Source organism: Bison bison, unplaced genomic scaffold (genome assembly GCF_000754665.1).
Source record: "Bison bison bison isolate TAMUID 2011002044 unplaced genomic scaffold, Bison_UMD1.0 scf7180017864230, whole genome shotgun sequence".
NCBI classification, from domain to species: domain Eukaryota; kingdom Metazoa; phylum Chordata; class Mammalia; order Artiodactyla; family Bovidae; genus Bison; species Bison bison.
Window position 1 is genome coordinate 1,349,795 of NW_011494802.1, and position 27,478 is coordinate 1,377,272.

At 39.2% G+C, this 27,478-nt stretch overlaps 1 protein-coding gene across 2 annotated transcripts in view; it reads right to left on the minus strand.

The window, feature by feature from the left end:
* The window catches only part of UNC13B (unc-13 homolog B (C. elegans)), a 226,051-nt gene that overhangs the window by 86,410 nt on the left and 112,163 nt on the right, over nt 1-27,478 (minus strand). For both annotated transcript variants that reach the window (XM_010846104.1, XM_010846103.1), the window contains exons 8-9: nt 16,641-16,875; nt 1,190-1,504 (exon numbers count right to left, since the gene is read on the minus strand). In XM_010846104.1, coding sequence (XP_010844406.1) covers nt 1,190-1,504; nt 16,641-16,875 — 550 coding nt within the window. The remainder of the gene's footprint in view (nt 1-1,189; nt 1,505-16,640; nt 16,876-27,478) is intronic.

Sequence of the window (27,478 nt, forward strand, 5' to 3'; positions counted from 1 at the left end):
AAAAATCAGGAAAACAAACAGAAAATAATTTTCTAACTTCGAGTGGTACAGTAGAGGCATCAACTGTTTTCTAACTTTTACCATATAATCAGTGTTCAGTGCTCTGATCTTCCCATGACCTTAAAATTTGAGATTTTAAGTCACACCTAGCTCTTGTCACTCTACTCCAGTGGTTTTCAACTAAGGACAGTTTTGCCCCTCAGGAGAACTCTGGCAATAATATCTGGAGACATGTCTGGTTTTCACACCAAGAGCTGCTGGTGTGAAAACATGTAGTGTGCAGACATGTAGTGTGCAGAGGCCAGGGATGCCACTAAACATTCTACAAGGCGTACAATAGCTCCCCATAACAAACGATAATCTGGCTCGGGGAGTCCCCTGATGGCCTAGTGGTTAAGACTCGGTGCTTTCACTGTGGAGGCCTGAATTCAACCCCTGGTCAGGGAACCACACCACATGCTGCACAATGTAGCTAAAATATCAAAAACAAAACAAAACAAAAAAACGAAGAAAGAATTATCTGGCTAAAAACGTTAATAGTGCCAAGACTGAGAAACCCTGCTTTGTCCCAACCTATCAGCAACTTACTGACCAATTTAGCTCAACAATAACAATACTCAAACTCAGTACTAAGCTTCATTATGTGACTGTTAAAAGGACAAGTTTAAAATTTTCCTTCTTCTGGGTACCAACTGCCAGATGTACTGCTAGGCCCCAGGGAGACAGAAAGGTGATTTAGATCTGGCTTCTAGATCAGTTCTTTAACTGCCTCCCAGATTAGTCAAGAGAAAAAAAAAAAAGAAAAACAATGTTCACCAAAAAAATTTAAACATTAATAGGCTAGGAAGCCTGTTTTATTTGAAGCAGCTCCTCTGAATGAAATAATCTTCAGGGCTCAGGTCAGTTCCAGACTCAGAGGTTGTCATACATGGGGTCAACTAGTAAGCCAAGAACTACAGACTCTAGAAGGCCTGGTACACTGCAGCTACAATGTTCTTCAGAGTTCCTTGAAATACTTTGGTAATTACACCAGAAAACAATGGAAGCAGTGCAGAGATAAGCCTCAGTATCCTGATCACAACCATACCCAGCTGCAGGGAAACAAACAGAGCAATTGCATTCTGTCACCAGTACCATAGGGCAGGTACTGAGGAAACCATATGAGCTCCTCAAGGTAGCCATGACCTACCTCTCCTGGAGGCTTCGGACAAGGTCTTTGTGTAGCACCATATCTGGGGGTGGATGGGCTATGGCATCTTCTTTCATCTCCTTGGGTTCACACACTCCCCTCTTCTCCTCTTCACCTGTCACCTCCAAGGCTTTCTCTTGTTCTCCAAAACCCACTTGGCCATCCCTGGAGAGGCTGCTGGAGCTGTGGCAGGAATGAATGGAGTCCCTCTCCCGACGGTCATCATCTTGTTCATGACACTGGTCCAGTTCACTTAACTGAGAGCTTCCTTGACTCACGTTACAGGAGGAGCCATACCTACTACTGCTGGTGGGGCTGTGAGAATGAGAGGAGGACAGATTAGTAAATAAATACAAACAAAACACTGGAACAAAATAATGAATGAATCCAGGAAATAATGATTCTATTAGTGGCAAGGATCACAAACAGGAGGTTCCTGGGAAGAGAGGAGCAAAGTTCACATTCTAGAAGAACTAGGCTCTATTCAGCAAAATCACAACAAGGAAAAACAACACAGCATGCTGGGTTCTCCAATAGCACTTAGCCCCAACCCTGCAACTGACTTTGAAGAATTTTTTATCCTAATCTGCTATTTTGTAAGCATTAAGAATTATTCAAATAGTCTGTTTATGCCTAAAATTCTCTGCTCGAACTTCTTAAAAACAACCTGTCCAGTGGCTGTAATCAAAGTTTTCTAATTTTCACAAAGTAAAATGGATAGATGAACTCTACTCCCTTTTTCTGTTACCTATTAAATTGAGAACTCTTTTCTTCCTCTCCAATTGGAAATATAAAGGTCTGTTCCTCAGAATGTGCAAAGGAAAGTGAATATGTTCCTTCAATTGTCCCTCAACCACCTGCACAAGGTAATGGAAGCCAAATAGAGGCTAGGACAAAGAAATTCCTCAGGGAGAATGGTCTCATTGACATGAATGTTACCATGGTATCCCTGGCAGCATAGGAAGTATCCCAGAGCCATCTATAACTGAGTTCCTCTCAGGTCATGGCTCAGTTTTGGACAAAATGGACACAGTCCAACTCCAAGATCTGAGTCAGGGCCACATTAATGCATTTTTGTTCCTGAAGAGAGACCAGCACAATCCCCTCTCTCAACCACCTGAATTCCCATACCTGGAAAGGAAATTTGTTCTCCTGGTATAAGAGGCATAGAGAAAATGGCAGTGAATCGTGACTGTACAGGAAGAATAGCATTCATAAGTTACTCCCTTGAGCCATATACTAAATTTTAAAGACTCAGTCCTTTTCAAAATAGAGGGACTTGGGGATGATCTACATGACCTATCCTAGCCCCATTTGGATAGTTCCATCCCAAGTCAGGGGCCCTTCATTTTAATTCTGTGGGGACAATAGACAAGGAATTCCCTTGCCAAAGAGTCAAGCTTTAACTAAGGGCTAATGTTTATTGTTCTCCAGTGTTATTTTCCCTCCGGTTCCTCCCAATTATCTGGTGTTTCCAGGCTGATTTCTGATTTTTCATCCCATAGCAGTAGGAGAGGTACCAGGCCACTGTGCTGAGTAGTTGCTAACACACAATCTCCAAAGTGTTTGACCAACTTCTTTGGACTGTTTTGGGCCAGTGCTCAAGGCAGCACTCTTAAACTGTCCTGTATGGTACATCTTCTTAGGGGAAATAATAGTACGCTTTGCAGGTGGACCCTGTACAATGCTCCACCATAGAGCACAATGCTCCACAGCAAATGATAGCCCTGAGCTCCTGGGAGACTCTACCAAAAACACCTAAGAAACACCGTCTCACGGATGATAAAACTCAGAAACTGGAAGAAGCTATGCAAATCCATATGGAATAGGATATACAGTATAGATTAATCCAAGCCATCCTTTGCATTTTATATTCTACTTAGTAATTTCACTGCCACTGGAGAAAGCATCTTAGAAGACTTGGAAAAGCAAAGCAAAGTAGATCTCTCCCAGCTATTATAGATATAGGTGTTCAAAGCCCAAGGAAGCATTCAAGCCTATCACATGGCTGTAATTATTAATAATATATGCCACTCAATGACTTGCTGCCTCTTCTTGCCCTCCCTTCTCCCTTCTACATTATTCAAGGCAGAGCAAGCCAGAGTAAGTAAATCCCAGAATTTAGCCTTTCCTTTAACCAGGAAGCACATTGTTCCAATAAGTGAATTATATTTGGTAGAGAGAAGAGATGACAATACCCACATATTATTTCTTGTTACTTAATGCCTAACATGAAGCTCAGGTGCTGGGAAAGACACAAGGAGGATAAAAAGCAGGCTATGGTTAAGCTACCACTAAGTCATTGCATCATAAATGGTCAATTCCTTAAAATCATTTATGATGCTTTAGTTGAGAACAGGCCTTTTGCTGGTCTTTGGTTCCTTGATGTCCAGCAGAGTAACTGGCTGCTGTACATTTGAAACACAGCTAGTGCTAGCAGGCTCTGCCTCCTCTTCATGTGTTTCTGGTTGAAGTAGCTCAGAGACAGTGCAGTGTTCTTCCTCATGACTCTCTGGAGGACAGATATCTTTGGTATCCTTGTCTTCTCCAGATGCTGGGATTTCTTGCTGGTTTTTCACTTCTCCAGGCCTTGAGAGCTCCTGAGTACATATACTTGGCCCGGCCTCCAGCTGCTCAGAGGTCCCAGAGGGCTGAGTCAAGACCTTAGCTGGCTCAGCAAAGGCCCCAGACCTTTGAGAAGACTCCAAAGTTTTGTCAGTCTCACCAGATTTAAGGTCCTGATCACTGCTTATAACCAAAGCTGGAGAGGAGGATTCTGCAGGCATTTGTTCAGAGTCCCCTTTGTTCTCTTTCAGCCATGGAAATGAAAGATCCAGCTTCTTTCCAAACCTTAGTTTTGAATCGCTTGCTACTACACTACTCCCCTTCCCCTCACTACCTCCCTCAAAGAGAGTTGACAGCTTCTTAAAACTGGACATTAAACCAGTCTCTGCTGCTCTACTGCCAGTGGAGGAGGGAGAGGAAAAGAAGGAGCTCAGTGATTTCCCGTAGTCAGCAGCAGAAGATGGGAAATGGAGCTTTGGCCAACTGGTCATGTTTGGGATTGGCTGCTCCGCTTCCTGGGGGACTGCAGGTGAGTCTTTCTGGGCATCAAGTATCTCACAATGTTCTTTGGCACAAAGCACAGGTTCCTCCAGTGGAGGGTGAGAAATGTACCCTTGGGTTTCCGGTGTGGCACTCTGGCTGACACTTGCCTCACTGAACAGCGCTGTTTCTAGTGAACTGGCTGCCTGTAGCTCTAAGAAGTCTTGGTTTGCAGAGATGGATTGCATATCTGGCTCTGGCTCAAGAGGAAGAGGTGGCTGAACTGGAGGAGGAAGCTCTTTGGCAATCCAGGTAGGATCTGGATGCAACTGTATTGGCAATGGGATATGCTCTGCTTCCAATGATGCCTCTGTGTCTGTAGCCTGCAGCATCCCCATGTCTCCTTCATCGCTCAGAGACAATACTCCTTGCCCAGTATCATCCCCTGAGACAGAAGATGCACCCTCAATTATTTCAGAATGTTGGGGTTCTGGAATATTGTCTGGAATATTCTTGTTTTCCATTTCAGTTGTTAGTTTAGGATCATCTGTCAAGGTCTCCAAGTCTGACTCTGCACTAACCACAGTCATTCCACAGTCACTGACCATAGATTCTGAATTGAGTGCTCCCAAGGTAACTTCTTTACACAAATTTTCTGGAGGTACTGACCCTACAGTATCTCTGAGACTACCATTTTGAAGCAATGCAGTAGCTGGAACAGATGATTCTTGTTTGCATGTCTCTGGTTTGGGACTTTTAAAAATTCCAAATAACTCACCTTTGAGAGGCTGAGATGATGTACCAGAAGAAAGAGAGAAAAAAGAATTTTTCTTTGGAGGTTTAGGAGAAGAGAAAAGTCCGGAGAATGTTTTGGGAGGTTCAATTAAGGACCCAGAGAAAGATTTCACTTTGGTCACAAACCCCGAAAGCATTTCTACTGAAGAGTCCAACACTGATTTGTCTTCCTCTTTATCCTCACCTTGACTCTGGAGGTGCCATGTATCTCCTGGCTCCACAGAGGAAGTTGGCTCCAGGATCTTTGTTAAGACCTCATCAGGGGCCTTTTCTAATGGCAAATTCAATGGATCACTAGTAAATTTTTCATTTTGGTGGGAGTTAGTACAAGTGTTTAAATTGTTGAGCTTTTCAACCAAATGGCTATCATGGGAAAAAGAACTGGGCAGTGAGTCATTCATGGATGCTTCTTGTATAAAAGCTTCTTCGTGGGTAGATATCTCAAGGGTCTCTGGACCAATGAGCAGTGTTTCAGTCTGTGCCTGAAATCCTGGTGAATGAGGAACAATGTCTTTTTGTGACTGATTTATCTGGAAATCTGAAGATGTCCTTGGTCCATTACTGGAACCTAGTTTTCCTGGATTATTCTCCTCTACATTGAGCTCATCTGCAAGGGAGATAATCTCAGTGGTGTTGCTAATGGAAACACAAGAAGCCATTTGCTGTTCATGAACTACTTCCTGGACCATGCTATCTCCATTGCCATTAGAACCTTCTTTAGTTATTGTACCACTCATGTCCACAAAAATACTTGGCTTCTTACAGGGCTGGGAAGTCACTGGAGCAGTAGTTGAAAGGCTCTGTTTTTTCCCAAGACTCTGCTGCTTTTCATCCAAAAAAGACAAGCTGAAGAAACTGAAAGAGCTTTTAGGAGAGGCATCCTTCTTGCTGCCTGAGTTAGCAGTGGGGAAAAAGGAAGGAAGTGTGAATAGCCCTTCTGCTTGAGATTTGGTTCTGGGTAGAGCAGCAGAGGCTCTGTTCCCAGATTTTTCAGATCCAGTCAGGAAAGAAAATATATTTTTTCTTGTTGGCAATTCTGGTTGGGAGGGAGATGTGGCAGTTGAAAAACTGTGGTCTTTGTCAGAAAAATGATCTTGTTCATTTGAATTTCTTCTGCTCGGAATATCTAAAGATATTTTATCACTTCTTGGGACTTCTGTCACTATAGACATACCACTGGCTTCTACTGAAGAATCTTTGGAACAGTCTTTGAAACCTGTTGAGAAAGATGAATTTGGTGACTTGTAGGTTAGGTGGTCTCTGGAGGGTACCTCTTCTTCAGTCAAATGATCACCCTTGATCTCCTTAATTGCTGGTTCCTTTAGCTCACTGTCATCAATGGTAGTCTGCTTGTTCAGACCTCTAACTCGAACTTTCCCTTTAGAGGAAACTGGTGCAACAGGAAAGTTCCCAACATCCTGTCTAGCTAGATGTGTGGCATTAGGACTAGACTTGACCTCTTCCATATTAGTCACTGAAGAAACAGCCACATTTTCCATTGTTTGTATAGGAGACACACTGCTTTTAAAGAAATCCCCTAGAGTACCAAAAAAATTTGAAACACCAGGAGATTCATTCTTTTCCTGAGATGATATCTTTCTATTTTTATCATTATTCTTTTCTAAACTTGGTGATCCTTCTTTATTTACTTGGGTTTTAAACAGGTTCAGAAATCCAGATGACTGCTTCTCATTTGCTGTTGCACTTACTGAAGGGTCTTCTTCCCGGCCAAAGAGTTTCAGCGCGCTTTTAAATAAAGTTCTCTCAGACTCTTTGGAAGATTGGTCCTGGGGAGGCTTATAGTTCTTGTGTTCATCCCTACTAAACTGTGATACACAGGAAACTGAAACAGAGTCAGTTGTAATCATCTTGTCATCTTCTATATCTGAATTATCCTCAGGAGTTGCTTGGCTTACCTGAAAAACAGGTTTTAACAAACTTTGCTTTTTCACAGGCATGCTTTTATTTAAAGGGGATTCTTTCTTCATATTTTTAGTAAATTCTAGTTGCTGAACACTGGATACTATTTGTCTCTCTGAATACTTCTTGAGAAGACTTTCTTTCTCATTTTGAGAGTTACTCTCTAGTTGCTTACTTGAGATTAATAACTGAAGACTGTCATTTGTTACCTCTGCTAAGTTTGACTGCTGATCTCTTTTCTCTGTGGCTGATGACTTTAAGGCTTCACTCTTATCAAAATTCAAAGTATTTCCAATTGAAGCACCCAAAGCAGAAAATAACGAAGTCACTTTGTTCAATGATGACATCTCTTCTGTTTGCTGTGGGATGTTAGTCTTATTTTCAGGAAATGTGTTAGTCTTATCTTCTGAAGAGGAAGCTTCTTCAGAAGAAGACTGGATCCAGTGGAAACTGGAAAGGTTAACTGATGAATCCTTAGAGAGAGGCTGATGTTTATCTCCCTTTATAATTTCATTTTTATTTAAGACATGATTACCAATAGTTTGGGGCTGATTTCTGAGATCCAATATACATTCAAAGTCTTCAGAACCACATGGCCTTTCTTTAAAAGCTACAAAATTTCCTTCAGACTTTTGAGGATTATAGCCTGAAAAATCTAATAGTTGATTCCTTTGGTTATAATCTGACTCAAGTACTTGTGAAAAGGTTCCTAAGTTTAGATACACTGGTCCCTCACTTCTTGGCAAAACTACAGATAAATCAAGTGGGTCATCATTTGGTTCCTCTTCAACATACCACAGTAATTCATCTTCCTTGTCAAGTACTTTAAAACTGTAAGCAGAAACAGTACAATCATCCAACATAATACTTGACAGATCATTTGTCACATTTTGTAGATCACAATTCAAATACTCTTCATAAGAAAAATCAGGTATAAATAAATATGCATACTGCCCAGTAGAATCAGTAAGGAAAAAGTAGATATATTGGCCATCATGGAATATAAAATATCCATAATCACCATCCTCTGATGGCCACCACATTCCATTTTCAAGACATGACAACCACTCCTGATATTCATAACCAACACTTGAAAAAATAAAGTTTTCATCCATTCTTGATGAATCTAGATCAACTATGGGGCGTGTACTCTTCTCATAACCTGAAGAACAACTTAAGTCAATGGGTAATTCTTCTAGTGAATTCTTAGTCTCATTAATTGGAAAATAACAAGAACTTCCATATAATGAGTTAGCTGCCCACATATCACCTCTTAATAAGTAATCTTCATTAAATGCTAACTGGTTGAATGATTCATATGGTAAGTCACACCAAATGACACTGTTTGGATTTGTTCTCCCCTCCGAGATATTTGCATTTTGATCTTTTTGGCAAAAATTTATTGCTGAGTTTTCTGAGTCAGGCCACAAGAAAACATCGGTTGATGGAAATGTATTTTGATTCAACACATAATATACTGGCTGAATTTTTCTGGAATTTTTTGAGAAATCTTTTATATCAGAATCCCAGTCATAAGAGAAAGGACTGTCCATGTCTTCAAAAGACTGATAGTGGTTTGAATGACTAAGAATATTAGTATTTAGTATAGGTGAAGTTGACTTGTTAGAATTTTCATGTAGTTTTGCCTCAAGAACATGATGTGGTATTTGCCTCATAGGCAAAGATTTCTCTGATAGGTCCTGCTGTGCAACTGGAGTGCAGTGAAGTACACTGTTGGCAGAAGAGGGGCAATTCTTTACACTTTGCTGGTTTTTCCACGTAGGAGGGCAATGATTGTCAACCCCAGCATCAGATAATGGAATGTCTTCTTTAGGTAAAGTCAAGCATCTTTTTATAAAGCCAGAAGTTTCTTGTTTTTCACGATTCCTCTGGTTTTCAGAAGTCACACATGAAGTAACAGGGATCTCATCCGAGGATAAACATTTAGTTCCATTCAAACCTTTTAGGTCACCTAAAGACATGGACTTTGCTGCATCTGGTTTAGAATCAGTCATACTGCTACCGGATATCAAGTTAAAAATTCCAGAGAATAGGCTTGGGGTATTATTCCTGTGAGGAGAGTCATCTTTTTTCACATTTAATTCTTGTTGATTAGACAAGTTTTCTAAAGAAGACAACCTGTTAAACAGGCTAGAAAAGAGTCCTCCTTGGGTTCTTTTCTCAGAAGCTTTGTCTACAAGTTTGTCATCACTCGTTTCATTAACCGAGGTGGGTTTTGAAGTGGTAGAACTAAATGCTAATGAAGAGTCTGGCACTGTTAAGGATGTCACTTGTGTAAGAGCCTTACTTTCTTCTAAAGAATCTGAAGGTATATGTTCTTTGGACACATCTCCAGGAATGTTTAAGGCATCTCTCTCACAGTTCTCTACTGCTGTGTGCTCACTTGAGTTTAATTCCTCTATACTCCCAAATTTCCCAAGATTACTATTAATATTTGGAGCCAAATCACACTTTATTTTAGTAAGTGTGGCATCTTCAGAAGTATTTATTTGGTCACTCTCATTAGATGTCTTTATATCACCAAATTTCCTTAGATTACTATAAATATCTGGAACTGAATTAGATTTTATTGAACTAAGTTTGGTATTTGCATGGCAGTTTCTTTGGACCTCCTCATCAGTGGTTACTGCTGAGCCATGAAAACTCTGGTCATTGACAGTTTTATGGCTGTCAGTGAAAGAAAATTTAAACAAAGGGAACATGCTTCCTTTCTCTTTTAAATCCTGCTGCTTTTCAGAATGACTAAGAACTTTGAGAAATGGAATATGTAATTTTCCACTAAAGGAAAAGGAACATCCATCTTTCTTAGGGTCCCTTTCCCATCCATCTTCTTCCAACTGGTGAATTTTCATAGAGTCTGACAAAGTCTCCTTCGAACAGGTCTCAGGGGAAGTGAGCAAAAACTGGTTAAAATATTTATTGAGTGGCTCCAGGAAATCATCACCAGTAATTTTCTTTCCCTCTAATGGCTCTGAAGATGCCTCTTTATTTGCAGTTCTACTCCCAGCTACACAAGGATGTTCCAAAGTATCCTTGACACATATTTTTGGTTGCTCTGGTGACACAGACAGATCCGTACAGGGTTCTCTTTCCAATAGATTCGCAACATCATCTTTCTTACTTGCAGAAAGAGCTAAGTTAGAAGGTTCAAAGGCTGAGTTAGAAGACAACAAATCCTCACTTACGGGCATTTGGTGGTGGGGAGTTTCTCCATCACTCCTATTTAAAGTGACAATGCTACTGTCATTGCCAAGGGTATCTTCCCTTTGATTTGACCCCAAATCACATACAACAAAGTTTTCCTTTCTTGTTGACTTGCTCTGGTCATCATCGTTTTTGGTTTCATCCTTTTCCGAAAAAAGCTTTAATGGATTTAGCATGCTGAAAACAGACTTTATAACAGAACTCTGACTCTGTGGAGCCGAGTCCCTTCCACCAGTTTCTGTTGCATCCTGAAAGTTTAGATTTCCAGTTGTACTGTTCTTGTGCTCACTTTCAAAAGTTTTGTCCACTTTGCAAAAGTCCTTAATGTCAACTGTTTGAGAAGGTATCGGAGACGGAGATTGTACAGAAGGATCATTCTCTGATACTGACCTGGCTCTGGGTCTAGATGGCGAATTACTCACCCCTGTTTGATTGAGAGTTTCTGTTTTCTCTGGAACTAAATGAACCAGCTTTTCCACAGAGGTTGTCAGATGCTTTGTGCCTGAACCCACCTTTTCTGAGAGTGAACTAAATAAAGATCCAACAGCACATTTAACTCCATTCAGCTCAGGGAAAGAGATGGCCTTGTCCTTCTCGTTCTTGACAAGGTTTGAAGATGGTATTTGATCCTCAGGCATTTTCTTTTCTGCATTATTAATAGTACTATTATGTTTAAGTGTTTTTTTAGTTTCTGAAAGGGAACCAAATTTATTAATCTCCTCTTCCTTTTCTGCTAAATATTCTGACACTGTTTCTACCAAACACTGAAGCTCATCCATTGTATCAACATAGTCCTCCTTGGGTTCCTCAACACAGGAAAGGGTCATCTCTTCCGTGGGGCACCCAGACAGATCTCTAAGTGTGTCTGTATCACAATTCATCCTTTGGGATGGGAATGAAGGATTTGCTCTATAATATTCTTCTGGAAAACCTCCAATATGATGGAGATTGGATGGATGACATGTTGGTGAGAGTAAACCTTCCTGCTTATCAGAAACAGGAGAACCCAGAAGTTCATCAGAAGTACTGCTGGTAGAATCTTCAAGAATATCTAATGGAGTGAAATTAGTAACATGCTGGTTTAAGTCAGATGACTTTTCATAGTTCTTAAAACAACCAGGAAGATCAAAATCATGATTTTCTAAGTTAGCGGCCCACTTGCCACTCTTAACCACAAATCCATTTTTGTAGGGATGCAAAACTGTGTAGTTTTGTTCCTTCTTTTCAATGTGGCAAAAGTCACAATTTCCAGTGTTAGGATATATACTTTTAAAGTTAGTCTTAGTCCCTGATTTATCATCATATTGTCTTCTTTCACTGTCTTCAAAATGACTATACAAGGGTGTTTTTTTCCTTCTCCTATCTATTGTATCATATTTCTGAGGATATCTGGAGAAAGCAGGCGTTTCAAACTTAAGGTCATAATTAAAGGCAGCAGAGAATTCTGTCTCTTGGCTTTGAGATGGTGCCTTTTTTGAATTCTTGTACTTTGATTGTATTTGTTGGTTGTAATATTTATCAGTTTTCAAAAGAGTTCTCACTTCTTTTACCTCTGCTTCCTTTAAGTTTATATTACTGTCTTCTAGAAACTCTTGAGACATTTCCCCCTCTACCTCCTCATATATACATTCTTGCTCTTCATAGTCAACATCAGAGAAAGATGGAATAATTCTAATTTTGTCATTTTGAGCCTGAAAGCCTTGTCTGATGTAAAGAGAAAAATGGAGGAATAGTAAGGCAGGAAAAAAAAAAGGAGAAACAGGGAAAAGAAAAAAAAATTGTAAGATTTAGTGCATATTCAATGAGAAAACTAAAATTAGTAAAATTTTCTGTCTGATAAAAACCATTCAGACTGAAAAGATATAAGGAAATCCATACATTCTTAATTCAGCATTATAACAACATAGTCAAAAAGTTTTTTCCACATCAGAGAAAGACTACCTATAACAACTTTAAAATACTTTACTTGCTACCGTTAACTACTTATTATTTTCTAAGAAATAAAGAAGCAAATAATAAGAATATGTTCCATCAATATTTAGAATGTATTTATAATGCCAAAGTTTAGAACTGTTACATAGCCCATGAACATATATCAAGGGATATCAAGAAATCTAAATTTCCTGATGAATTTGGGTCTGAGAAGCCACCAAGCTGTTAACTTGCTGAAGGTTGTATTTTAGGCAGTATAGCCAAGAATATGGTCAAACATACTATTTTTAAAAAGAAAAATATGTAGAAAATATAATAAAAATTTTTGACTACTATAAGTCAAACCTTGTCATAGTACCAAAAAGAGAAAATTATTTAAAGTATCATAATTTGTAATTTGTGAAACCTAAAGGCTACATGCATTGAGGATCACAGTGAAACGAACATATTTTGCATACTGATTACAGAATCAGAAGCTACACATTCAACTTCAGTCAGTGAATACAGAAGACAGCCGACCTTTCTTTCACTGAAGTTAAAGACTGCCTATTTCCTGTGTACCAAGGTGGGGGTGTAGAGAAGGCCTGCAGACTAGGAGTCTGTCAGCTCAGTGTGTTCTTCTATAGATCTAACATCTGATAGCATTTATTTAGGAAACAGAAACAACATCAAAGTGTCACTTAGCCTCTAAAGAGCCATCAAGAGTGAGACGGATATTCTTTTGATACCCCTCAACACTAGAGATATGCTTAATAGCTCACAAAGTCCAACACCATTGTCAAACCTCCAATTATGCATTTTTATATAATATACATACATTTCCCATTATTCTGGTTATTCCCATTATTTGCTTGAGTGAGGGAAACCAATTTATACATACATATATATATGTGTGTGTGTGTGTGTGTGTGTATGTATATATATATATACACACACACATAAAATATGCAGTTTCATTATTCTCAGATATTCTCAAAAAGTCAAACTAACTCACTCCATCCTAGAAGAAGTCTTTATCATTGCAACGTAAATCAGTCAATAGCCATGGCTGTGGTAATAGAAACTACTTATCTGTACATTTCTAGTTTACTGGAAGGTACTACAAACTGTTGGTTCAATCAAGGATTTTAAATTCTTCCTTAAAAGCCCTAACTTAAGGTCTTAAACTATTTCCAAGAACTTAGTATTTACAGTAATAGAAGTTTAAAAACCAAACTAGTGATACAATTTCTTCAAAAAATTTTTAAAGAAAAATCAAGTCAAAAATTTGTTAAAAATGTCGGTAATACAAGTTTACTTAAAAATCATGTTAACGTCTCCTTTGCTGGAGATGCTAAAATATTTACTCTTTAATCTCATTTCATATACTGATACAGAAAACTAATCAAATTTATATGTGATCAATTAAAGAAAAATTTTAGGGAAAAAAAATTACAACTTAAAGTACAACACTAATGCTCTTCCAAGTGTTACTACAGCATTGATAACAAGGTGATGATCAGGTAAACTACATATTCTTCTGACAACTGCAGTCATAATTCAAGTTGATGTGCCATTATTATTGCTGGCCTGCACCCTCAACGCTTGTAAATACAGAGGGGAAAGAGAGCCAAAACAATTTTTTTTTTGCTATTATGTTTTTTTTCTTAAAGAAAATATAAATAACCAAAACCAAATGAATAAAATAAGCAGTTAATAAACCAGCAAGAAGTAGGGACCAACTTCAGTAGGATTCCTGCCACACTTCTTTTCAGAATTAAATTGTGAACAGTAAGAATTCTACATGATAAAATTTTACTGAAAATACTCTCAGAGATGACAGTAAACAGAGTTAGGATGTTGTCTAGCAGGTATATAACCATCTGAGGTTCAGAATATTTACTTACCAGTTTGATACGGTAGGGAAAACTCTCAGATCATCCTATAATATAGTCAATTTTAGCAACCAAAATTATGAGCTAAATTGGAGTGGTTTTTCAAAAAACTAACCTCCAACCAGTGAAATATTGATTCAGGAAACAATTATCAATGGATGCTAAAATCAATATATAAACGGTTGTTTAAGAAACAGAATATATTCACAATCTCAGGTGTCATCCCAGAGATCCACAATTACAAAGAAGAAAGGTAACTTTACATTAGAGAAATCTGGTATATATACCAGATTAACCCAGAAATCAAATTAAATGTCAACAATAACAAGACAATGTAAAATGTGACTGCTGATGCACTGTGAAGGAAACGTCTATGCAGTGTTTTTGTCAAACATATTTAACCTGATTATAAACCGGAAAAACAATCAGACCAAACTAAATTAAGAGGCATTCTCAAAATTGGTTTGGACTCTTCAAAAAATGTTAGTGTCTCAAAAGATTAAAAATAAAAAAGTAAGGGAATTTTGTGAGATTATAGGAGACTACAGAAACAGGGAAATCACATGTAAGGCACCATACTCTTTAACTGGATCCTGCATCAAAAAGAAAAAAAAAAAAAAATATATATATATATATAGGAGAAGGAAATAGCAACCCACTCCGGTACTCTTGCCTGGGAAATCCCGTGGACGGAGGAGCCTGGTAGGCTACAGTCCATGGGGTCGCTAAGAGTCAGAGACGACTGAGCGATTTCACTTTCACGCATTGGAGAAGGAAATGGCAACCCACTCCAGTATTCTTGCCTGGAGAATCCCAGGGACAGAGGAGTCTGGTGGGCTGCTGTCTATGGGATCACACAAAATCGGACATGACTAAAGCAACTTAGCAGCAGCAGCAGCATAAAGAACATTATTGGGACAACTGAAAAAATTTAAATATGGTCTAGATGCTAAATAATATTGTATCTTTAAATTTCTTTGAGTGTGATCATAATATTATGGTTATATAAAAGAAAGTCCTTTTTCTTGGGAGTTATATGCTGAAGTACCTCCTGGTAAAGTAACTTGGTATCTTCAACTTACTTTCAAATGGTTCAGGAAAAAAGAAAACGCATGTGTGGTACTTCCCTGGCAGTCCAGTGGTTAGGACTCCATGCTTTTACTACCAAGCACATGGGTTCAATCCCTGACTGGGGAGCTAAGATCCCATAAGTTCTAAGGCATGGCCAAAAAAGCAAAAAAATGTATGTGTATATGAATATATATTACAGAGAATGAGACAAAGTAAACATGACAGAATGTTAATACACCTAATGAATCTAGGCTATGTGAATATATGAGAAGTATATATTATTTCTCTAAATTTTAAGTATGATTTTTTTTTTAAGTTTGGGGAAGAGTAGGGAGCATATACAGAGAAGGCAATGGCACCCCACACCAGTACTCTTGCCTGGAAAATCCCATGGAAGGAGGAGCCTGGAAGGCTGCAGTCCATGGGGTCGCTGAGAGTTGGACACAACTGAGCGACTTCACTTTCACTTTTCACTTTCATACACTGGAGAAGGAAATGGCAACCCACTCCAGTGTTCTTGCCTGGAGAATCCCAGGGACGGGGGAGCCTGGTAGGCTGCTGTCTATGGGGTCGTACAGAGTCAGACACAACTGAAGTGACTTAGCAGTAGCAGCAGGGAGCATATATGTATGTATTTGCTTTTATGCTTTTAAGCATATGACAATGGTCTGTGGAAGTGTGCATAAGAAACAAGGGTGGTAGAGAACTAGGAGGCAGGAAGAGGAGGCAATAGAGGAAGACAAACAGGTGTGGGTGGGTAATTCTTTGCTGTGTATTATATTGTACCTTAACATACTTAGGTTGCCGTCTATGGGGTCACACAGAGTCGGACACGACTGAAGAGACTTAGCAGCTTACAGCAGCAACATACTTTTACATTAAATGTTTTATGTATTTAAGAAATTAATAAAAAGCTTTTTTTTAAGTTCCGGCAAAAGTACCGAATCTGCTATAGTGAGATTATATTGGTTTTCTTCTGACATTCCCAGGGAAATATTTAGGTAGGATGAATTACCCAAACATTTAATATCTGTGGGTTTTTTTTTTTTTTTAATCTTAATGAAAGGTATATCAAAGTCACTGGGCTGGGCAGAGAGGTGAGCAGGTTTTTTTCAGCCATCTACCCCAAGTATGTCTGTCCCCACCTACTGATAATAAAGAAAAACTCTTACTGATGGACATACATAAATGTGGGCTTCCTTGGTGGCTCAATCGGTAAAGAACCTGCCTGCAATGTGGGAGACCTGGGTTCGATTCCTGGGTCCAGAAGATCCCCTAGAGAAGGAAATAGCAACTCACTCCAGTATTCTTGCCTGGGAAATCCCATGGACAGAGGAGGCTGGTGGGCTACAATCCATGGGGTTGCAAGAGTCCAACACAACTTAATGACTAAGCCACCATCCCATGCATAAATGTGAACTTTATAAAGAAGAGGGGGAAAAAAAGACTGAGATTCTACATAAAATGGCTGTAGGTTGGTCCACCATACTGCTATATTTCCTCTATCACCTCAGGTACCCAAATCTTTGATGTCAGTTGCATCCTGGGACCTGCCTAGGAAAAGAAAGCATTTTGTTCCCAACACCCACCTGAGGGCCCGCCGCTCTGGATACTCAAGGTCATAACTTTGCACAGAGTCATTGCAAGAGTCCCGGGAACTGCCCTGAAGCAGCAGCTGCTGTGGCAATCGCACAGGCACTGGGAACTGGTGCACAGAAGCGTTGGGCTGGGCAGTTGTATGGTAAGGAGGCGGGATGCTATTGCTGGTCTCACTGCGATAATCACTATCTCGGTCATCCACGGCACTGTCAGGATCTTCAAAAGCTGTGGAATAAGCACAGTCAATCAAAATACCCCAGCTTTATTCAGTTCTCTAGAATTCTTTTCTGCTTCCAACATAGGGAGCCAAAAGCCCGAGCCTTGAGAACAAGAGCAAGCTGAGCTGCCCATGAGCGTAGTGACCTTAAAGTCATGCAAAAAACTGTCTCAATACCCACAAGTCTCTCTCCTTCTCTAACAAGATAAGACAGTTGGTTTAATTTTAGTGCTGATTCTCAGAGGAGTTCCAAGTGGCATTTTCCCAATGCAGAATTTTCTGGAATGCTGTTTCTCTAAGCTATTGTAACCCTAATGAAAACCTACTTTTAAATGTCTTAAATAGATTCTGGTGCTCCACTATTATCAAAATGGGGCAAAAGGGGAAGAAACAGTTTCTTTATCTCTTAGAAAAGCGAAATTTTTGTTTAAAGTTAGCATGATGTTTTCAGACTTTAAAAATACATTAGTGAGTCAAATAAGCAGGTCCACCATTGAAAACTGGTACAGGAAATCAAGAAGGTCAAAGTCAAGACTTAGAAGTCAAGTTCTGTATGCAGCCGAGAACAGCAGCAGTCTTACTGTCTCGCTGCAACACTGGGTTTTTCTAATAATTTCTATTGAGCACCCATACCCTGGGCTCAGAATTCCCATCCCAAGCCTTCATCCCATTTCCTCACAAGAAGAGGAAAACACATTCACTGCCAATGGGGTCTTACTGACAAAGCAGCTAATTTATCTAATAGCAGTGACTACAATTTCATAGACTTATTTCTGCTTTTCCAGTTAGCACCTGACTGGTCACCATTTTTTTCTTGGTTTTAGCTAAAATGACCAGAGTTACAAATCTTGCTCCAAGCAAAAATAAAAATATGCAACACTGTGCTTGGAAAGGGAGTTCAACGTAACAGTGTTTTGTAGTTTATTTTCCACAGAAGCCATTTCTGACATGATACCCATATGTGTATAATTAATAAGGTCCCATATGTTCTTTCTTGCCAAGTTTCTATTTGGCTCACAATAAGGAAAAGGAACATTCACCATCCCAAAATGTAGATACTTTAAGCAGATGATGGACTCATCTTAGTAATTAAAAAAAAATCTTGGTAGTAATGTGGGCAGCAGAAGCCTCCTAATGACCATAAAATGAGGCTTTTACAATAGCTCATGTAGGAGATAAGAACATATATCCACACAGTGGAAACAGAAGAGAGTTAATGAACTAGAGGAAGAAAAAACAGACAGAAATGATAAAAGCTGGGGACAAATGGAAGGTAACAGGGAAATGGCCCCTTGGCTTCTACGTCAGACAACTTGGTAGATAATCCCACTAAAAGGGAACATGAACATGTGGGTTTCAGACATCGCTCGGGGTTACAGCTGGGAGTAGGGGTAATAAGATCTTATGAGCTTTGCCCACTTAAGTTTAAGGTAACACATGAACAAAAGAAAGGAACAGGGAAGTGAGCAGAACTTCAGGGGGGAAAAATCAGTATGAAAAAGGATAATCTTCAAATGGTCAGGAACAATACCAGTCAAACACGGGGAGAGAAAACACTCTGTTTACAAAGCACTCTGATTACACATTAGGGAAAAGAGACTTTGGAGGTACTGGTTTTAGACCTTGATGCATCTGTTGTGCTGGCGACTAGAAAGGATCAAGGGACAAAAACCAGTATGCCATTCAGATGTATTCTTTCTGAATTCACAGAAGGAGTAAATGTGAAGAAGTCAGTGCTGGATTATTCATGCATACAGATGAGGGGGCAGAGGCAACCAAGGAGCCAAAAGTCTACTTAAACTCCAGCAGGAGACTGTGCTATTAGTATATCATCCAGAGACTCAAGATGGGAGTCTCCAAAGCAGCAGCAGTAATAGACAATCCTGTTGACTATGAGTCCAGGAGAGGGTAGCTCAGCCAGAGTTAGGAGCCCAGTATCCTGAGCCAGAAACTACATGCAGAAACCCTTCCTCGCTGCATCTGACCTATGACTCCTGACCTATGATTCCTTAATAATGATCGGCTTTATTTTGCTAAGCTAAGGGGAGGGGTATTCCAAAACACCCCTAAAGGCTGACACATTTCTGTGCTGAAGGAATAAAGGGCAAATAAAGAAGAAGCCGGGAGCAGGAGAAAGTGGGTATGAAAAATAGGAGGAGACTGGAGAAAGGAAATACAAGGAAGTGAGGTGAGACAAAGAATAGGAGCAGAATAAAGGTTGGTCAAGGGCAAAAGCCAGCTTTTCTCCCCCTATACCATCCCCAATTTCCTTAGAAAGGAAACATCCTGGCACCACCAAAGCTGATTAGAAACTGAAAAAGGAAATTACAGAAAAGACTTGAGTGAAAGCATTGTACTTTCTGCTACCGCACAGAACCTTTTCATCTAGAACAGAAAACTTCTGGTTTCCCTGAGAAAGAGACACTGAGAACAGGTTTGGTTATTCAGCTTATGGAGGACTTGTGAGCTAGTCTGAGGGCAAAAGTTGAAAAGCCCTTTGAAATTAAAAGGCTGGGAAATTTTACTCATTCAAATATTTATTGAGTGTCCACCAGCTGCAAGGCTAAACAACACAGAAGATTTGGAGTACAGAGTCAGTCTAATAGGAGAGAGAAAATATGGATACAGATACAAGGAAGTATCTATCATGAGAACAGTATAAACCAAATGCTATATGAGTTGCAGATTGGATCACTTCCTGTTAAAATGAACAGGGAAATCATTAAGGAAGTTATGATTCTGAAAGACTGGAGGGTTTTTAATAGGTGAAGATGTGGGTGAGGGGAAATGCCTTCTAGAATCTGGAGAAAAGCAATGGCAAGAGTAAAGGTCCAATGATGGGAAAGGATATATATATATATATATATCAAAGGTCATATATATTTTTGGTCATATATATTTTTAAAGGCTATGTATATATTTTTATGAAACATTTTATAGCTCATTTAGCAAGTACATAAAAGGACATGAAAGGGAAATGACAGAAATAAACATGGAAGAGTAGGCTGGGACAGAGATGAGCCTCAGGCAGACAGTAGGCACTCAAACAAAACTGAATGATGTATTGAACAGTGAGGTTCTCCAGTATGTGGTGCTCCTGGACTGAGTCCCCATCTTTAAATCCAGAATACAGGCAAAACTTTATCAGAGAAGGAATGAAAATTCAAACTTCTTTTTTTTCACAGGTTACTTCTTTCTACTAGAAAACCTTAATAATCCGAGCTCTCTTAGGCTGTGTTTGCATAGTTTCCTGGTGCAAATACTCAGGATTCAAATCATAGGAAGTACATACTCCATGAGAAATGATAGTGACAGAACAAAATTTGGCCCCTCTTAGCAACTACTGGATACCTAATCACTGAAACTCAATCAACCTGTCCACCTCCCATCAGCCCAGGTAACACAGCCAGTAATGCCAGCCTAGGGCTGTGACTCTTGCTAGAAAGAACTCTCTTAAGTTCTTAGAGAGAGCCCACTGTCTAAGCTCAAGAACAAAGGTGGCCTCTAGCCTAGCTAGATTGCTTCAAGGAAAGTCAAACCAGCCTCTTGTTCACATCACAAAACCAATGACCTCTCCTAGAATGAAATTTCTCCTGCTAGTCATTGTGTCCCTTAGCTAAAAGGCCAAAGGAGGGGCTGATGGCACTTGTCTCTGGGGAAGATAAATCAGGAGACTCTGTCAGGATTATAATTGAAACTTTGAAATTTCTCCATCTCTCTCTGTGTCTCTCACACTCACACACACACATACACACACATGCATGCACATGCACAGACACAAAGTCTTCAGGAAATCAGCCTGAAAGGATACAACTTTCCACTGCAGCAAATTCTGTCCTGGGCTTCAAGAAGGGGAAGAGGAGGGAATGGCATTATATATGCTTATATGCATGAATATCCAGCCTCAGTCAGAGGGAGTATGTTAAAGGGTAAAATTAAGAAAATTATAAGGTATTCAAATTCTTACATACTCTGTTGGTCTCCCCAGCCCAAATAGGTCCAGTGACCTAAGAAAATCACAAGTGGTAACAAAAAAGAAGAGTGACAGAGACAATTTTAGGATGAATTCAAAGATTATTTTCCATCTCACCAATTAGTATATACCTACCTGACTTGAGTCTACCCTACTTGTATTCCATTTATTTTTCATAACATATAGAGAGCATTTGCCTTCTATTGAGCATAAAACAAATCTGCAAAGTACTGTTGCTCTCTGTAACTCACTATCTAGTGAATAAAAAACTACTGCTTCTGTACATACTCTTTTAAATCTCCTTCTGGCCTAGGTGTCTCTCAGAACATCATCACTGAGGACTTACTATATCCTTCCATATTCAAAATGAGAAAAATTTGACCTGCTTCTAAGAAACCCTTCCTTATCTCAATATTCACCAAACCTGAGCCTACTACAATAAATCCACAAGAAACTCAGACCTGGTTACTGTGGGAAAGACAGCAATTCCCTTATATGGAAGCAATGACATCTAATTTTTCTGCTCTCTATTGAAAATTAAAAACCCAAAGGATGGTATTAATCTCTAGTCTTCTAATATGTAACAAAACTCTGTAGCTTGCAGGGCACTCAGATATAGCCACTTTTTTCTGAATTTCCTATAAATTTTTAAAAGAGTCCATTAAAACACAGAAGCTTCAACCAAAGAAAACTGAAAACATTTCCTACACATTTTTCAAGATTAAAAAATTCAATATTAATTAAATGTAAATCCTATCCCACATCCAAGCTGAATTTGAGGCAACTCAAATCCAACAAAGAAATCACTAAAAATGGGCCTCAATCCCAAGAAACAAGGAACAAGTTGGCTTCATAGTTAAGAATATGGATATTGAAATCAAAGTTAAATTCTTCTGGCTCTTCCATGTACTAGTATATCTTGAAAAAGTTATTATAGATGCTTCCTCATCTGTAATATGAGAACAATAATAATATGAGTCTCATTGGTTTCTATAAGGATTACAAGAGAAAATGTAAGTAGGGTACTTAGCACAGGTCCCTGGAAAATGGTAAGCAATTCACATTTCTTGTTGTTTTGCCATGATGCCAGGTTTTTGCTTGCTTTACAGGTTCCTAACAAATGTTAATAGATAGCAGGAAGATCAGCACACTTCAACAGTTGTAATGTCCACTAAGGGATTGATGACATCTAGGTTTAAAAGTCCCCAGAGTTCTGAGGGTGCAGCTACCTTAACTGCTTGCCATAAGACTCAAAATTCTGGAAGCAGTGAATGATGCCAACACAGGCTGGTTTCACTACCTGAATTAATTCCCAATCCTGAGGAAATGAGACTATGCATGTGACACAGGCTGTTTATACACTGAGGGTCAATTTTCTTCTTACGTACCTACCTTCTTCCTACCACCTATGTCTCTTCTCAGTTTAGTGTGTGATTTAAAAAATTTTAATAATTTAACTTTCTAACCATGAAGTGGGGGTAAAAATTCTCCCAGGCAACTGCAACAGGATAAGTACTGTGTTTCTTTTCAAAAGAAAACTGAAAAATGATCACATGGAACTTTCGAATATGCCTATCAACTTAGATTGCTTCAGGCTGCTTCTCACTGAAACTCTGGGCTCACAGAAGGCTCTCTTGCATTGCACAGCCTCATTCTTAAATGGTCAGCAGCAGTACATAGTAAGTGCTCAATAAATATTTCTTATGTGAATAAATCCAACAAATGACCCAATCCCATCTACTGGGTCCATCTCTAAACCGTGGAAATAACAGTTATGTTCTCTGACTATCCAGTTCCCTATTCTCATTTCAGCCTGGTACCACTGTAAGAGAAACAACACTAGTTTAATTAAGCCAAGTTTCCTTCCCACCCCTCAAAACCACTAAAACATCACACTAGCCAACAGAACTATTACTGTGGAGAATTAGATCTTCCTAGGCATTGTTGTTCAGTCTCTCAGTCATGTCCGACTCTTTGCAACCCCATGGACTGCAGCAGGCCAGGCTTCCCTGTCCTTCACCATCTCCCAGAGCTTGCTCAAACTCATGAACTCATGTCCATTGAGTCAGTGATGCCATCCAACTAACTCATTCTCTGTCATCCCCTTCTCCTCCTGCCTTCAATCTTTCCCAGCATCAGGGTCTTTTCCAATAAGTCATTTCTTCACATCAGGTGGCCAAAGTATTGGAGCTTCATGAGTCCTTCCAATAGATATTCAGGATTGATTTCCTTTAGGATTGATTTGATCTTGCAGTCCAAGGGACTCTCAAAAGTCTTCTCCAACATCACAGTTCAAAAGCATTGATTCTTCAGTGTTCAGCCTTCATTATGGTCCAACACACACACCCATACATGACTACTGGAAAAACCGTGTCTTTGACTATATGGACCTTTGCTGGTAAAGCAATGTCTCTGCTATACTAGGCATAAGAACCAAGAAAAGGAGGACTGAAGTGTTCCAGGAAACCAAAATTATACATACAAAGGCCCATCAGTAAACTGAGGATAGTTCTAGCATGTCTGAATGAGACTCTGCAGGGTTATGAAAGAACCTGAACAAAGTGAGTCTTGAGTATTAATACACGCATGTTTAAAAAATTTAGTAATGTTATGAGTTTGGAATTATTTGGAGGTTAATAGAGAGCTATCACAGCTTTTGAGCAGGGGAGAGACAGGATCAGATTTCTCATTTTAGAAAGAGAATGGTGGTACAGTGTGGCCACAGGTTGGTACAGCAGGTAGACAGGGAGGCTGGTAAGCAGGCTATTGCACTGACCTGACAAAAGCTTGAAATAGGGAAATAGCAGAAGGAGTGGAGAGAAGTAGATATATTTATAAGATATGCTGGAGGTAAAGTCAATAGGGTTTAATAGGTAACTGAATGTGGAAAGTGGAGAAAATAAAGCCTAAATAATATTGCCCAGGTTTTTATCTTGAGTTACTGGGTGGATATGATATCATTCATTAAAGGAAATACAAACTAGAGGAAGGTTGAAAGATGATGAATTCAGTGTTAGATACATTTATCAGCTCCGTAGTATCTATGAGACATCTCAAATGAGTATGAATGGAAGATAGCTGGATATGTGAGAAAAGAGATATGGAACAAAAGACTTAGATGTTTTCAGAGCACAAGATCCCATGAGTTACAGGAACTTTTCTTCTTTGTCTCTTGCTATATCTATAGTGCCTAAACAGTGTCTGACACAAAGCAGAAGCTCCACAAATATTTGCAACTGAATAGATAAAATTAAAATATAAGTAAATAAAACAATGAGGTAGAGAGGATAGGACGAGAAAAAAACTGCATATAGGGGAAGAGAGAATCTATGGAATAGGTACATTTTTAAAAAAACATTAAAAAAAAAAAAAAAAAAAAGAACTGACAATACAGTGTTGGTGAGGCTGTGGAGCAACTAGAACTCTCACATGTGGCTGGCAAGAATGTCAAGTGGTAGGCCACCCTGGAAAATAATCTGGGCATTTCTTATGAAGTTACATACCACCATGCAACCCAGAAATACTCCTTCTATATATTTACCTGAGAAAAATAAAAACATGTTCATACAAAATCCTATATACAAATGTTTACAGCTGCTTAATTCATATTCACTAAAAACTAGAAACAAGTGTCCTTCAACTGATGAATAAATAAACTACAGTACATCCATACAGCAGACTACTACTCAGGAATAAAAAGGAATAAACTAATGACACGCATAAATGAATTCCAAATGCATACAATATGTGAAACAAGCCAGACCCAAAGCTACACACTATATAATTCCACTTAAATGACTTTCTGGAAAAGGCAAAACTATAGAGACAGAAAACAGATTAGTGATTGTCACGGGCCAAGAATGGGAGAGGCTGACTATAAAGGGGTTTACAGGAATTTTTAGGGTTGATGGAACTGCTCTATACCTTGACTGTGGTAATGGTTACATAACTGTATGTGTTTGAAAAAACTCATAAGATTGTACACTAAAAGGGAGAATTTTATTATATGTGAATTATACATTAATAAATCTGAATTTTTAAAAAAGGAAGAGTCCACAAAGGAGCCTGCAAAGAAGCTGGAAAGGAAGAAAACCACGACAATGAGGTCCCTGAAGTCAGGAAAACAAGTTTTCAAGAAAGGAGTGAGTGGTTAACAAGTAGCAGTGCTATAGAGTGATCAAAATAAAACTGAGAATGTGCTACTGAATTTAGAAACAAAAAAGTCACTCTAATTTTAATGACAGAAATTTTAATGAGTGAAAGCTACAGTACAGATTGTTCAGAAGCAAATGGAAGCACAAGTAGTGGAATAAAGAGACATCAAGAGATTCCACAATTCATGCGTAAAACGTGCAATATGAGCAAGGTTGAGGGTACCACTTATCACAGGACATTAGAGAGGAAGCAAAGCAAGAAGAGACACTGGCCAAACATGTTACAGAAAACCTTCAAGTATGCTAAGAGCTTATTAGAAAATCAGTAACATTCTCATGTTGGGCATTCACACATCGAATGAGTATCAAACTGACAATTTTAATGAGCAGGCTAATGTTTCCCATTCCCTAGAGCTTCGAATGTCTTCAAGTTCACATACTTGACAAATGAATAACCAATTACCCTCTAGCTCAGTGTCACCTGATGCTGTAAGAGTAAGGCAGACTATAAAACTAGAGCCTCCACTGTCAGTGACAGTTTATTTAAAATGTTATGAGCTCTCTTCAGATATATTAGCAAACAAGTATATACATCAAGTCCAAAACCACAGAACTCTGGACACTACACAAAGCCAACACTTCAAAACTATTCCTAAAATTCCTTTCTACTTTTATCTCCCATGTCCAATCTGCCAACAAGCTTAGTAATTAAGTTCATTGAAGTCTCCTTCCAATTGTCCCTTTCTGATAGGTTTCACTCTTCTTAGCGAAGAACTTGTTATCTCATGCTTGAATTATTACAGATTATGATTGAACTAAGGTCCATCTAGTCAAGGCTATGGTTTTTCCAATAGTCATGTATGGATATGAGAGTTGGACTATAAAGAAAGCTGAGCGCAGAATTGATGCTTTTGAACTGTGGTGTTGGAGAAGTCCCTTGGACTGCAAGGAGATCCAACCAGTCCATCCTAAAGGAAATCAGTCCTGGGTGTTCACTGGAAGGACTGAGGTTGAAGCTGAAACTCCAATATTTTGGCCACCTGATGCAAAGGGCTGACTCATTTGAAAAGACCCTGATGTTGGGAAAGATTGAAGGCAGGAGGAGAAGGGGACGACAGAGAATGAGATGGTTAGATGGCATCACAGACTCAGTGGACATGAGTGTGGGTAAACTGCGGCAGTTGGTGATGGACAGGGAGGCCTGGAGTGCTGCAGTTCATGGGGTCGCAAAGAGTCGGACGCAACTGAGCGACTGAACTGAACTGAAGACCTTCTAAGGGCTTTCCTGGTGTCTCAGATGGTAAAGAATCTGCCTGCAATGAGGGAGACCTGGGTTCAATCCCTGGGTTGAGAAGATCCCTTGGGGAAGGGCATGACCATCCATTCCAGTATTCTTGCCTGGAGAATCCCCATGGACAGAGGAGCCTGGTGGGCTATAGTCCATGGGGTCACAAAGAGTCAGGCAGGACTGAGCGACTAAGCACAGCACAGCAGCAAGACCTTCTAATCTCTGTTCCATTCAATCTATTCAGCAGACTGAAACTAGACTAATTTTCCTAAATCTAGCTTCTAATCACTTCATTATCCTTTCAAAAATACACAAGTCTTTATAAATAAGCATATTTATCGTCCTGGCTCTGGTATCAAATAAACATGAAACCCCATTGCTAACCAGTCCCCCCTCAAACAAAAGTTTTTATTACTGGCAAACAGATTGTCACAGCTCCTATGCTTGCTGTACTCAGGAGACAGAAAAAGTAATGAGTCCAATTTCCCTGACCCATCCCCTGACTTCTGAATCTGGAATATCCTTCACTTCTACTCCTTGTTGGTATAATGGAAATGGTTTGAGCTTTGGAATCAAATAAACCTACGTTCAAAGCCATCACTTACTAGCTGTGTAATCTTAGGCTGGTTAACTTCTCTATACTTCTATTTGTCATTCATAAAGAGTGAAGAGTAATACTACTTCTCAGATTTGCAGAAATATTGAAAGTCACATATGTAGCATTTAACTACCATGAGCTAGACAAATGGTAATTATTCAGTAAATATTCCCTATCCTCCCGTATATAGTTGGAACCCATCCTTAAGTTCCACTTAAACAACTCTCTTTGAACAATGCTCAACGACTTCAGTACAGTGTCTCTGTTGACAATCAAAATAAAAGCCATCTGTTTATCTCTTAAAAAGTTAAACATACACCAACCCATATGATCCAGCCGTTCCACTCCTAGGTATTTAACAAGAGAAATGAAAACACATGATCATGCGGATGTTCATATTAATCATAATAACTGGAAACAATCCAAATGTCTATCAACAACTGAATGGATAAATAAAATGTGTATACTCATGTAATAGAAGACTACTCAATAAAAAGAAACAAATTACTGATACACTGGACAAAATGGAACAATCTCAAATTCTTCGGCTGAGTGAAGGAAGCTAGACACAACAGACTACGTGTTATATGTTTCCATT